Source organism: Stegostoma tigrinum, chromosome 2 (genome assembly GCF_030684315.1).
Source record: "Stegostoma tigrinum isolate sSteTig4 chromosome 2, sSteTig4.hap1, whole genome shotgun sequence".
NCBI lineage: Eukaryota > Metazoa > Chordata > Chondrichthyes > Orectolobiformes > Stegostomatidae > Stegostoma > Stegostoma tigrinum.
In genome coordinates this window covers 143,074,558-143,088,743 of record NC_081355.1, presented here as the reverse complement: position 1 = coordinate 143,088,743, position 14,186 = coordinate 143,074,558, and the positions used below count along the sequence as shown (strand labels likewise).

General features: G+C 44.5%; 1 protein-coding gene across 10 annotated transcripts in view; it reads left to right on the top strand.

The window, feature by feature from the left end:
* Positions 1–14,186, top strand: part of dpp6a (dipeptidyl-peptidase 6a) — a 1,430,988-nt gene that overhangs the window by 1,370,543 nt on the left and 46,259 nt on the right. For all 10 annotated transcript variants that reach the window (XM_059639738.1, XM_059639748.1, XM_059639745.1 and 7 more), the window contains one exon: positions 3,014–3,112. In XM_059639738.1, the coding sequence (XP_059495721.1) occupies positions 3,014–3,112 (99 nt within the window). The remainder of the gene's footprint in view (positions 1–3,013; positions 3,113–14,186) is intronic.

The following is a 14,186-nucleotide window of genomic DNA, read 5'->3' as shown; positions in this document are numbered from 1 at the left end:
CCAATCCCCCATTCGGGGAGAACCCAGTTTCAGTTTGTTATAAAGAAACGCACCAACAACTACCCAAACGATCCAATTAATAAACACAGAGCAGGGGCAATAGGAACAGAAATATCAAAAAAAGGAGGAAATAACAAGTGGTGACTAAGTAAAAATGGCTTTGGAAGGGGAGGTATTGCATTCCAGCCCCTGTGGTGCCCATCTATGTCAAAAAGCTGCTAGTGGACACTGCATACTCCCCCTCCAAGGAGATCCAGGCACACATGTAACCGCAGAACTGGGACAGGTAATCAAGATTGTGACCTAAAGAACACCCTTTGCAATGAGTAAACCCATCAGCAAATTTACCAAATGCTCAGTGAACAAATTACAAACGCTGCACACTCAGAGCCAGCCCTTTTTGTTTATAAAATAAACCCAATACCAATTTATCAATTCTCCCAATGAACAAACAAAGCAGTGAAGTAGCCAGCTGTCCTTTAATTGACCTGTTCAGACGTGAGAAAAAATGTTATTAGGCAGCAAGTTTTTGCAATCTGAAAGACAATGCCTGAAAAGACAGTGAATGAAATTTCAATAATAGTCAAAGGAGATTTGGACAAATACTTTGGAGAACGAGGTGGAGGATGAAATTAATTAGATAACTTTTTTCAAAGAGCCAGAATGGTCACAATAGATCAGATGGCCTTCTTCTCTGCTGCATCATCCTTTGACTGAAATGGTACAGAATTTGGATAGCAGTAAATTGATAATATTTAGGAGCCTATGCATGCTTGATAACAGCATGGACATAAGGGGGTCGTATTGAAGGAGGATGTTAACACTTTATTCCCTGTTTAGACTAGACAATTCTGAGGATTTTTTTTGCTTAAGTTTATTCATACATATAAGGGAACTGTACGCATCACAAGATGGTATACAGCTTACAAAATCAAAGGCTTTATACTATTGTTGTCAATAAAAATATTCCAATCAGAAATGAGGTGAGATGTGCCATTAAAAAAAGTACTTGTAACAATTATGGCATCTCAATTGTATCTACTAAGAATGTCTTCAACCTGCTCGTCAATAGCAGAAAAGATGGAACAAGATGATGTCGACATTGATATGGGTTTCGTAGATTTGTTGTTCGATTCTTGACATAAGCCATGTCACTCAGACCTCGATAAGATTGCAACCAATATGTTTATTGTGCCCCATGCAAGTTGCACAAAATTGAGAATCGTTTTGCAATGATACCTGCCAGATCATGCGTCTTAACCCGAGAAGGAAAGGAAGACTTGCATTTATTAGGCACTTTTCATAATCTCCGGTCTTATAAAGCACAATAATGTCAATAACAGACCAATTATTTTCAATGTTTCAACATTTTCTTGCATTTAATGAAAAATAGTCATTGAAATCATTTGCATTTTCATTAATTTGTTCAGAAGTGTTTTACTTTGGTTTGATTTTTGTTTCTGTATACAGTATATGTTCACCTATGTATATTGTTAATATATAAAATCTACACACCATGAGAAGAGTTGAGAGGGTGAGTGTTTGGGAGTTCATAGAATCTCACAAGATGTTGCAGATGAATCTCCACTAGGAATAGTCAGCACGGTTTTGTGAAGGGAAGGTCGTGCCTCACAAACCTTATTGACCTCTTTGAGAAGGTGACCAAACAGGTAGATGAGAGTAAACTAGTTGATGTGGTGTATATGGATTTAAGCAAGGCGTTCGATAAGGTTCCCCACAATAGGCTATTGTACAAAATGTGGAGGAATGGAACTGGGGGAGATATAGCAGTTTGGATCGGAAAATGGCTTGCTGAAAGAAGACAGAGGGTGGTAGATGATGGGAAATGTTCATCCTGGAGACCAGTTACTAGTGGTGTACCGCAAGGGTCGGTGTTGGGTACACTGCTGGTCATCATTTTTATAAATGACCTGGATGAGGGCGTAGAAGGGTGGGTTAGTAAATTTGCAGATGACACTAAGGTCGGTGGAGTTGTGGATAGTGATGAAGGATGCTGTAGGTTGCAGAGAGACATAGATAAGCTGCACAGCTGGGCTGAGAGGTGGCAAATGGAGTTTAATGCAGACTAGTGTGAGGCGATGCACTTTGGTAGGAGTAACCAGAAGGCAAAGTACAGGGCTAATGGTAAGATTCTTAGTAGTGTAGATGTGCAGAGAGATCTCGGTGTCCATGTACAGAGATCCTTGAAAGTTGCTACCCAGGTTGACAGGGCTGTTAAGAAGGCATACAGTGTTTTAGCTTTTATTAATAGAGGGATCAAGTTCCGGAACCAAGAGGTTATGGTGAAGCTGTACAAAACTCTGGTGCGGCCGCACTTGGAGTATTGCGTACAGTTCTGGTCACCACATTATAAGAAGGATGTGGAAGCTTTGGAAAGGGTGCAGAGGAGATTTACTAGGATATTGCCTGGTATGGAGGGAAGGTCTTATGAGGAAAGGCTGTGGGACTTGAGGTTATTTTCATTAGCGAGAAGAAGGTTGAGAAGTGACTTAATTGAAACATATAAAATAATCAGAGGGTTAGACAGGGTGGATAGGGATAGCCTTTTTCCTAGGATGGTGACGGCGAGCGCGAGGGGGGCATAGCTTTAAATTGAGGGGTGAAAGATATAGGACAGATGTCAGAGGTAGTTTCTTTATTCAGAGAGTAATAAGGGAATGGAATGCTTTGCCTGCAATGGTAGTAGATTCGCCAACTTTAGGTATATTTAAGTCGTCATTGGATAAGCATATGGACGTACATGGAATAGTGTAGGTTAGATGGGCTTGAGATCGGTATGACAGGTCGGCACAACATCGAGGGCCGAAGCGCCTGTACTGTGCTGTAATGTTCTATGCTCTTTGTTATGTTCATGCTCAATAACAATCAGCAAGGTATGTCAGTGGGACCAGTTTCACATCCGGACAATATAGCTGCTCCTCAAAAATGCATTGCAAGCTAAATTAAACAAAAAAAACTGAAGAATTAATTAAATCTTTCCTTTCTCCTTTAGACATTTTTGAGTTGGAGCTGAATGACAAGGTGCAAAATGCTACTGAGAGAATGCAAATGCCCAAAATAGAATTCCAGGATGTACAGATAAAGGATTACAGTAAGTATCTGCACACTCTGATCATTGCTAATCAGTAATGGCTCTGCCTATCAATATCCTAGTAACCTGAGATATTAATCGGAAAGGTTTTTTATTGGATTTTGCATGCCTATAGTTTCTGCTGGCCACTCGATGTAAAATGCCCAATAAAATATTTATGTCTAACTATTTTGCACCTCAGACATCCAGTCAGAAAAATACCGTAAGACCATAAGACATAGGAGTGGAAGTAAAGCCATTTGGCCCATCGAGTCCACTCCGCCATTAAATCATGGCTGATGGGCATTTCAACTCCACTTACCCGCACTCTCCCCATAGCCCTTAATTCCTTGCGAGATTAAGAAATTGTCAGTCTCTACCTTGAAGACATTTAACATCCCAGCCTCCACTGCGCTCTGTGGCAATGAATTCCACAAGCCCACCACTCTCTGGCTCAAGAAATGTCTCCTCATTTCCGTTTTAAATTTACCCCCTCTAATTCTAAGGCTGTGCCCACGGGTCCTAGTCTCCCCACCTAACGGAAACAACCTCCCAGCGTCCACACTTTCTAAGCCATTCATTATCTTGTAAGTTTCTATTAGATCTCCCCTCAACCTTCTAAACTCTAATGAATACACTCCCAGGCTCCTCAGCCGTTCTTCATATGTTAGGCCTACCATTCCAGGGATCATCCATGTGAATCTCCGCTGGACACGCTCCAGCACCAGTATGTCCTTCCTGAGGTGTGGGGCCCAAAATTGGACACAGTATTCCAAATGGGGCCTAACTAGTGCTTTATAAAGTCTCAAAAGCACATCGTTGCTTTTATATTCCAACCCTCTTGAGATAAGTGACAACATTACATTCGCTTTCTTAATCACGGATTCAACCTGCAAGTTAGCCTCTAGAGAATCCTGGACTAGCACTCCCAGATCCCTTTGTACTTCGGCTTTATACATTTTCTCACCATTTAGAAAATAGTCCATGCCTGTATTCTTTTTTCCAAAGTGCAAAACCACACATTTGCTCAGGTTGAATTTCATCGCCATTTCCTGGACCACTCTCCGAAACTGTCCAAATCTTTCTGCAGCCTCCCCACCTCCTCAGTGCTACCTGCCTGTCCACCTAACTTCGTATCATCGGCAAACTTTGCCGGAATGCCCCCAGTCCCTTCATCCAGATCATTAATATATAAAGTGAACAGCTGCGGCCCCAACACTGAACCCTGTGGGACACCACTTGTCACCGGTTGCCATTCCAAAAAAGAGCCTTTTATCCCAACTCTCTGCCTTCTGTCAGACAGCCAATCCTCAATCTAAGCCAGTAGCTCACCTTGAACACCGTGGACCCTCACCTTACTCCAGCATCCTGAGAGGCACCTCTTGGAAATCTAGATAGATAACATCCACTGGGTTTCCCTGGTCTAACCTACCTCTTCAAAGAACTCTAACAGGTTTGTCAGGTACTAAATCCATGCTGACTTGTTCTAATCCAACCCTGCACTTCCAAGAATTTTGAAATCTCATCCTTAACAATGGATTCTAGAATGTTACCAACAACCGAGGTTGGGCTAATCGGCCTATAATTTTCCATCTTTTGTCTTCATCCTTTCTTAAACCAGGAGGTTACAACAGCAATTTTCCAATCATCTGGGACTTTCCCTGACTCCAGTGACTTTTGAAAGATCACAGCCAACACCTCCACTATTTCCTCAGCCACCTCCCTCAGAACTCGAGGATGTAGCCCATCGGGGCCAGGAGATTTATCAATTTTTAGACCTTTTAGCTTTTCTAGCACTTTCTCTTTTGTAATGCCTACCGTACTCAACTCTGCCCCCTGACTCTCCCTGTAAAGACTGACGCAAAGTACTTATTAAGTTCTTCAGCTATTTCCTTATCTCCCATCACTGGCCTTCCAGCTTCAATTTGGAGCGACCCAATGCCTACATATGCCTCTCATTTGTTTCTTATGTATTGAAAGAAGCTTTTACTATCATTTCTAATATTACTAGCTAGCCTACCTTCATATTTGATCCTCTCCTTCCTTATTGCTCTCTTTGTTATCCTCTGTCTGTTTTTGTAGACTTCCCAATCTTCTGATTTCCCAGTGTTCTGGGCCACTTTATCAGCTGTCTCTTTTTCTTTGATACATTTCCTGACGTCCTTTGTTAGCCATGGCTGTCTAATCCCACCCCGGATAATCTTTCTTTTCTTTGGGATGAACCTTTGTACTGTGTCCTCAGTTACATCCAGAAACTCCTGCCATTGTTGCTCTACTGTCTTCCCCGCTAGGCTCTGCTTCCAGTCGATTTTCATCAGTTCCTCTCTCATGCCCATGTAATTACCTTTATTTTACTGTAATGCCATTACATTACAACCGATTTTGCCTTCTCTCTTTCAAACTGCAGACTGAACTCTACCATATTATGATTGCTGCCTCCTAAGTGTTCCCTTGCTTTAAGACCTTTTATAAAGTCTGGCTCATTACATAGCACTAAGTCCAGAATAGCCTGTTCCCTGGTGGGCTCCATCACAAGCTGTTCCAAAAAGCCATCCTGCAAACATTCCGTGAATTCCCTTTCTTTGGATCCACCGGCAACATTATTCACCCAATCCACCTGCATATTGAAGTCCCCCATGATCACCGCGACCTTGCCTTTCAAACATGCCCTATTTATTTCCCAGTGCATCTTGCGCCCCTGGTCCTGATTACTGTTAGGAGGTCTGTACCTAACTCCCATTATGTGTTTTTTTGCCTTTGTGGTTCCTCAACTCCACCCACACAGACTCCACATCATCTGACCTTATGTCATTCAGTGCCATAGATTTAATTTCATTCTTAACTAACAGGGCAACACCGCCTCCTCTGCCCACCTCCCTGTCTTTTTGCTAAGTGGTAAATCCTTGGATGTTTAACTGCCAGTCCTGAACCCCCTGCAACCACATCTCTGTGATGCCTACCACATCATAATCATTCAAGAGGATTTGTGCTGTTAATTCATCGACTTTGTTGCGAATACTACGAGCATTTAGGTAAAGTGCCTTAATGCTATCTTTCTTATCATTGTTTGAGAGATTGGAAATCCTAAGATGTCTTAAGCTATCCTTCCTTTTTGCTGCATTCCTAGTCTGCCTCGAGCTTAAACCCACCTGTACACATGCTATCCTGTCGCTTATCTTTCCATTTAACTCCATACTCCCCGTCTCTTTCGCTTTCCCTTCCCCCCGACTCAGAAGTTTGAAGTCCTACTGACCACCCTATTTATCCTTTTCGCTAGAACACTGGTTCTAGATCAGTTCAGGTGGGGACCGTCCCAACGGTACAGATCCCCCCGGTTCCAAAACTGATGCCAATGCCCCATGAAATGGAATCCCTCTTTCCCACACCAATCCCTTAGCCACGTGTTTACTTCCCTAACTTTCTTATCCCTATACCAATTCGCACATGGCTTGGGCAGTAATCTGAAGATTATGACCCTTGAGGACCTGTACTTCAATTTCTTCCCTCGTGCTTGATAATCCCTGATCAGGTCCTCTACCCGAGCTGTGCCCATGTTGTTAGTCCCAACATGGACCACAACAACTGGATCCTCCCCCTCCCGCTCCAATATCCGTTCAAGCCGGCCGGAGATGTCCCGCACCCTGGCACCGGGCAGGCAACACACCATGCAGGACTCCCGATCCGGCTTGCATAGGATACTATCTGTCCCCCTAATTGTTGAATCCCCTATAACAACTACCTGTCTTTTTGCTCCCCCTTCTTGAATGGCCTTCTGCACCATGGTGCCGTGGTCAGCTGGCTCATCCTGTCCACAGTCCTTTTCCTCATCCGTACAGGGAGCAAGAATCTCATACCTGTTGGTCAAGGTCAAAGGCTGAGGCTCCGGCACTCCTGAACTCAGATTCCCCCGACCTGCCTCACTTATAGTCACACCCTGTCGTCCCTGAACACTTATTGAATTTGAACTAATCTTTCGGGTGTGACTGCCTCCTGAAACAAAGTGTCCAGGTAACTCTCCCCCTCCCAGGTGTGCCACCGAGTTTGAAGCTCAGATTCCAGATCAGCGATTCTGATCCAGAGTTCTTCCAGCAACCAACATTTGCTGCAGATGTGGTCGCTGCCGTTCACAATGGGATCAGCCAGCTCCCACATCATACAGCTACAGCACATCACCTGTCCAGCCATTACTACTGATTTAATTAACTTTTGCAATTTATATATTAAATAATTTCTAGTACTTCTCTGCTGCAGTTTTATTCAATTAACTATTAAACTTTTAACCAATCGCACGATACACAAGAAATATAAATTGAAAAGCCTTACCTTAACAACACACGAGAGGCCCTCTTGGTTAGAGCTCCCACTCTTTAGAACATAGAACATAGAACATAGAACAGTACAGCACAGAACAGGCCCTTCAGCCCACAATGTTGTGCCGACCATTGATCCTCATGGATGCACCCTCAAATTTCTGTGACCATATGCATGTCCAGCAGTCTCTTAAATGACCCCAATGACCTTGCTTCCACAACTGCTGCTGGAACAGAAATGGAGGGCTCCGCCAATCGGGGTAAGTTTGTTAAACCTTAAAGCGGTGACTCACCCACCTGTAGGCCCCTGATCGATGCCCCCGCACTTCCTGCTGCGAGTCTGTGGACTCTTAATTAGGTTAGAGGAGGAAGGTGGGAGGGAGGCCCTACTGTGTAGGACCTGGGGCTTCGAGGTAAGTGCTTAAACAGCAATCACTTACCTTCCCAACAGCCTGTCTGCTCGGACCTCACTTCCACCCAGCTCCCGCCGCTCTCTGCTGAAAAAACACCCCTCCACAACTACGAGAATAAAATGTGAGGCTGGATGAACACAGCAGGCCCAGCAGCATCTCAGGAGCACAAAAGCTGACGTTTCGGGCCTAGACCCTTCATCAGAGAGGGGGATGGGGTGAGGGTTCTGGAATAGATAGGGAGAGAGGGGGAGGTGGACCGAAGATGGAGAGAAAAGAAGGTAGGTGGAGAGGAGAGTATAGGTGGGGAGGTAGGGAGGGGATAGTTCAGCCCAGGGAAGACGAACAGGTCAAGGAGGCAGGATGAGGTTAGTACATAGGAGATGGAGGTGTGGCTTGGGGTGGGAGGAAGGGATGGGTGAGAGGAAGAACAGGTTAGGGAAGCAAAGACAGGCTGGGCTGGACCTCCAAACTACTCTCTGTTCTCCGTGGCCAAGCCAGTTTTGTATCCATCTTTATTTTCTCGACCAGCCTACCATGAATAACATTGTCAAATTCTTTAGTAAAGCCTAAGTAGACAACATGCACTCCCCTATCCTCATCTTCATCATTTCCTCAAACAACTCAAATTCGTGAGACAAGACCTCCCCCACACAAAGTCATGCTATTTGCAATAAGTCCATTTATCCCAAATGCGAGTAAATCTTGTCCCTAAGAATCTTCTCCAGCAATTTCCCAATCACTGATCTACGGCTCAGTGGCCTATAATTTTTAAATTATCCCTGGTGCCCTTTGCAAACAAAGGAATAGCACGAGCTATTCTACTGTCATCTGGGACCTTGTCTGAGACCAACAAGAAGCAGAGATATCAGTTAAGCTCCCAGGTATTTTTCCCTCACCTCCCAAAATATCCTGGGATAGATTCCATTAGCTGATGGGGACTTGTCTACCTTAGCGTTTTTTAAGGTATCAAATTCTGCCTCCTCTTGAATATTGACATGCCTTAGAGTATCAGCAATCTGCTCTCTCATCTTACTGTGTTCCAATGTCTTTCTCCTTGATGAATACCAATACAAACTACTCAATAAGGACTTCACCCTTTTCCTCTGGTTCCATGGACAAATTCCATCCTTTGCCCTTGAGTGAACCAGCCTTTTTCCTGGCTACCCTCTTGCTCCTAATGTAAAGAACAAAGAAAGAACTAAGAAAATTACTGCACAGGAACAGGCCCTTCAGCCCTCCAAGCCTGTGCCGATCCAGATCCTCTGTCTAAACCAGTCACCTATTTTAAAAGGATCTGTATCCGTCTGCTCCCTGCCCATTGATGTATCTGTCTAGATACAGCTTAAATGATGCTGTCACACCCGCCTCTACCACCTCCACTGACAATGCATTCCAGGTACCCACCACCCTCTGCGTAAAGAACTTTCCACGCATATCTCCCCTAAACATTTCTCCTCTCACCTTGAAATCATGACCCCCAGTAACTGAGTCCCCCACTCTGGGAAAAAACTTCCTGCTACTCACCTTGACTATTCTTCTCATGATTGTAGACATCAATAAAGCCCCCCTTCAACCTCTGTCTTTCTAATATAAATAATCTTAATTTATTCAACTTCTCTTCATAGCCAGTGCCCTCCATACCAGGCAATATCCTGGTGAACCTCCTCTGTACCCTTGTCAAAACATCCCCATCCTTTTGGTAATGTGGCAACCAGAACTATATGCAGTATTCCAAATGTGGTCGAACCAAAGTCTTATACAACTGCAACATGACCTGCCAACTCTTGTACTCAATACCCCGACTGATGAATGAAAGCATGCCATATGCCTTCTTGACCACTTTATCAACCTGCGTTGCCACCTTCAGGGTACAATGGACCTGAACACCCAGACCTCTCAGTGCATCAATTTTCCCCAGGGCTTTTCCACTTACCGTATAGTTCGCACTTGAATTGGATCTTCCAAAATGCGTTACCTTGCATTTTCCCGGATTGAACTCCATCTGCCATTTCTCCGCCCAACCCTCCAATCTATCTATATTCTGCTGCATTTTCCAACAGACCAGCAATGAGCAATCCTGAGATTACTACATCTGAGGTCCTATTTTTTAACTTGGCTCCTAACTCCCTAAATCCTGTTTTTTACCTATTTCATTGGTGCCTATATGAACCATGACAGCTGGCTGTTCATCCTCCCCGTTCAGAATGTTCTGCAGTCGATCTGAGACATCCCTGACCCATGCACCTGGGAGGCAACTTACCATTCGGGAGTCTTGTTTTCAAGCACAGAACCACCTATCTACTCCCATTACAATCAAATCCCGTATGACTGTAGCCCTTCCACTCTTTTTCCCACCCTTCTGTACAGCAGAGTCAGCCACAGTGCCATGAATCTGGCTACTGCTGCCTTCCCCAAAACGGAATACCTGTTTTGGAGGGAGATGACTGCAGTGGATGTCTGCACTGCCTTCCTGCTTTTTTTCTGCCTTTTGCTCACCCATTCCCTTTCTCCCTCAGCAATCCTAATCTACAATGTGACCAATTTGCTAAACGAATGACTTCCTCAGCATTGCGGATGCTCCAAAGTAAGTCCATCCGCAGCTCCAGAGCCGTCTAACAAGAGCTGCAGCTGGACACTCTTCCTGCACGTGTTGGAGTCAGGGGCATCAGCCGTGTCCCTGAGTTCCCACATTGAGCAAGAGGAGCATAATGTGGGCCTGGGATCTCCTGCCCATTTTTACTCTTAAACTTAGCTTAGTCCTACTATAATATCAAATAATAAATAAATGAAATGAAAAAATGTTACCATTCACTCTACTTACCAGCACACAATAAAAACAAATGAAGAAAAGCCTTAACTTATCAACACACCACCGAGTCTTTTTTTTGGTTAGAGGAGGAGAGCGGGTGGGAGACACTACACGTGTGGTGTCCCAGGTTTAGCCACTGCCCAAATTTATCATTTCACTGACTTTCCCAGAGTGCAATTTGACCGCTCCCACTCAGCTCTGCTACCAAAATGAAGAACTCACCTTCCCGGCAGCCCCCGGCCCTCCGTCTCACCATTCCTGCTTCCGCTGCAAAAATGGAGGCCACTGATTCCACAAGATAAGTCTTTTAAAGTGAAAAGCTCACCTTCCAGGCAGTCCCCTCGCACCACTGAACAAATGGGGCCATACTGAACATACACAATGGCTTGGGATTTTCCTTAATCCTAGTTGCCTAGGGCACTTCACGGTCCCTTTTAGCCTTTCTAATTGCCCATCCCTAATTGCCCAGAGGGCAGTTGAGATTCCACCACATTACTGTGGGCCTGAAATCACATGTAGGTCAGGCCAGGTAAGGATGGCAGTTTCCTTTCCTTAGTGGGACATTAGTGAACCAGATGGGTTTTTCCAGACAATCGACAATGGATTCATGGTCATCGTTAGATTCTTAATTCCAGATATTTTTATAGAATTCAAGTTCCGCCATCTCCCGTGGTGGGATTTGAACCCAGTCCCCAGGACATTATCTGGGCGTCTGGATTAACAGTCCAGCGACAATACCACTAAGCCATCGTCTCCGCATCCCTTTCTGTCACGGTCCCCCACCCTTTTACATCCCTCTCTATCGCACCTGAGTTATCTAATTCCTGGAACATTGAGCTGCCAGTTCTGCCCCTCTCGCAACCAAGTTTCTGTAATGATTACAGCATCATAGTTCCGTGGATAACCCAGACTCTAAGCTCATCTGCTTTACCTGTTATGTTACTTACATAGAAATCAGTGCATTTCAGACTGTCAGTCCTACCATATTCATTAACCTGGCCCTGCCTGTTTTTCCTCCTAGAAATACTTGACTTAATCTCACTCAGTGCACATGCTGACCTACGGCTCTGGTTCACCATTGTACGTCACCACCTTCTCAGTCACATTGAGCGAACCGACTTCTCCCAGAATCCTCCTCAGCCACTTCTCGCTGCCAGCCTCTGTTAGATGCTCTTCCTCCTGTCGAGCACCGGGTCCTCTGCAGTCACCTTCTCAATCAACGTGAGAGACATGACTTCTCCCAGAATCCCCCTCAGTTGCTTCTCACTGCCACCCACTGTTCAATTTTCAATTCCTCCCAACTAAAACACATTCCAGAGGGGAAGAAAGATTATCAGAGGGGAAAAATCACCTATGGCAAAGCAAGAAAGTTAGACATAATGTAAAGCAGAAACTAAGGGATACCATATAACCATCCTTGGCTAAAACATGGACAAAAGAACTGAATTCCAGAGGTGAGGTGAGAGTGACAGCCCTTGACATCAAGGCTGCATTTAACCAAGTTTGGCCACAAGGTGCCTGAGACAAACTGGAATCAATGGCTATCAACAACAAATTTTCCACTAGATGGAGTCATACCTGGCAATTAGGAAGATGATTGTGATTGTTGGTTAGTCATCTCAGCTCCAGGACGTCTCTGCAGGAGTTCCTCAAGGTAGTGTCCTAGGCCCAACCACCTTCAGCCACTTCATCAATGACAATCCTTCCATCATAAAGCCAACTAACATTCAGGCCACACAAATGCCAATCGTTAGCCATCTCCAATAAGAAACAATCTTACCATTTCCCCTTGATAGTAACTGGTGTTACCATCTCAAGTTTCCGCTCTCCCCCACCCCAATATCAAGATCCTGGGGGTTATCATTGACCAGAAACCCAACTGGATACACCACACATAAACACAGTGGCTACAGGAGCAGGTCAGAGGTGAGGAAGTCCATGGTGTGTACCTCACCTCCTGACTTCCCAAAGCCTATCCACTATCTGTAAGTCAGGTGTGAGATGGAATTGTCTCCACTTGCCTGGATGAATGCAGCTCCAACAATACTCCAGAAGCTTGATACAATCCAGGACAAAGCAGCCTGTTTGATTGGTATGACATCAGAGAACATCCATTCCCACCACTACTGATGCTTGGTAGCAGCACTGTGCGCCATCTGTAAGATGCACTGCATAAGTTCATCAAAGATCCTCAAGCAGCACCTTCCTAAGCCACAACCATTTCCATCGAGAAGGACAAGGGCGGCAGGGTACTCCACCACGTATAAGTTTCCCTCCAAGCCACTCACCATCCCGACTTGGAAATCTATCACTGTTTCTTCACTGTTGCTGTGCCAAAATCCTGGAATTCACTTTCATATGACATTGTGGGTCAACCCACTGGACTGGGGCTCCAGTGGTTCAAAAAGGCAGCTCACAAAAGTCTGGTGCAGCCACATATGGAGTATTGCATACAGTTCTGGTCGCCGCATTATAGGGAGGATGTGGAAGCATTGGAAAGGGTGCAGAGGAGATTTACCAGGATATTGCCTGGTATGGAGGGAAGGTCTTATGAGGAAAGGCTGAGGGACTTGAGGCTGTTTTTGTTAGAGAGAAGAAGGTTAAGAGGTGACTTAATAGAGACATACAAGATGATCAGAGGATTAGATAGGGTGAGCAGTGAGAGCCTTTTTCCTCTGGTGACAATGGCCAGTTGGAGAGGACATAGCTTTACATTGAGGGGTGATAGATAAAGGGCAGATGTCAGAGGTACATTCTTTACTCAAAGAATAGTAAGGACGTGGAATGCCCTGCCTGCAACAGTAGTAGACTCACCAAGTTTAAGGGCATTTAAATGATCATTGGGAAAAAAGCATATGGATGATAATGGAATAGTGTAGGTTAGATGGGCTTCAGATTGGTTTCACAGTTCGGTGCAACATCAAGGGCTGAAGGGCCTGTACTGCGCTGTAGTGTTCTATGTTCTATGTTCTCAAGGGCAACTAGAGACAGGCAATAAATGCAGCCAGTGACAGCCACCTCACATGAATGAGTGAATAAAAAAATTGCAAAGGCCAGCGGCAGGCTGGAATATTGAGAAACTTTTAAAGATCAACAGAGGGTTTCTAGAAATGTAATAAAAACCGCAAAAGTAAATTGTGAAAGAAAATTAGTGCAAGCTATAGAAACAGATAGCAAAATCTTCTGTAAGTGTATGAAAGGAAAGAGAGTAGCTAAGGTAAAATCTGTTGTTGGTCATAAGGACAGGTATAGACCATTCTGCCCCTCAAGCTTGTTCTACCATTTAATGATACCATGACTGATCTGCAGTCAAACACCCATCTGCTTGCCTTTGGCCCATATCCTTTATACATTTGCTTCACAAAAATGTATCTGTCTCAGATTTTAAATTAACAACTGCTTCAGTATCCACTGGTCCATTGAAGAATAAGGCTGTGGAGTTTATATTGCGCAATACAGACATGAAGAGACTTGAGATATGTATTTTGCCTCAGTTTTCACAGTGGACAATAGGAGTGCCATCCCAATGATAACAGGGAATGCAAAGGTTATGGAAAGTGAAG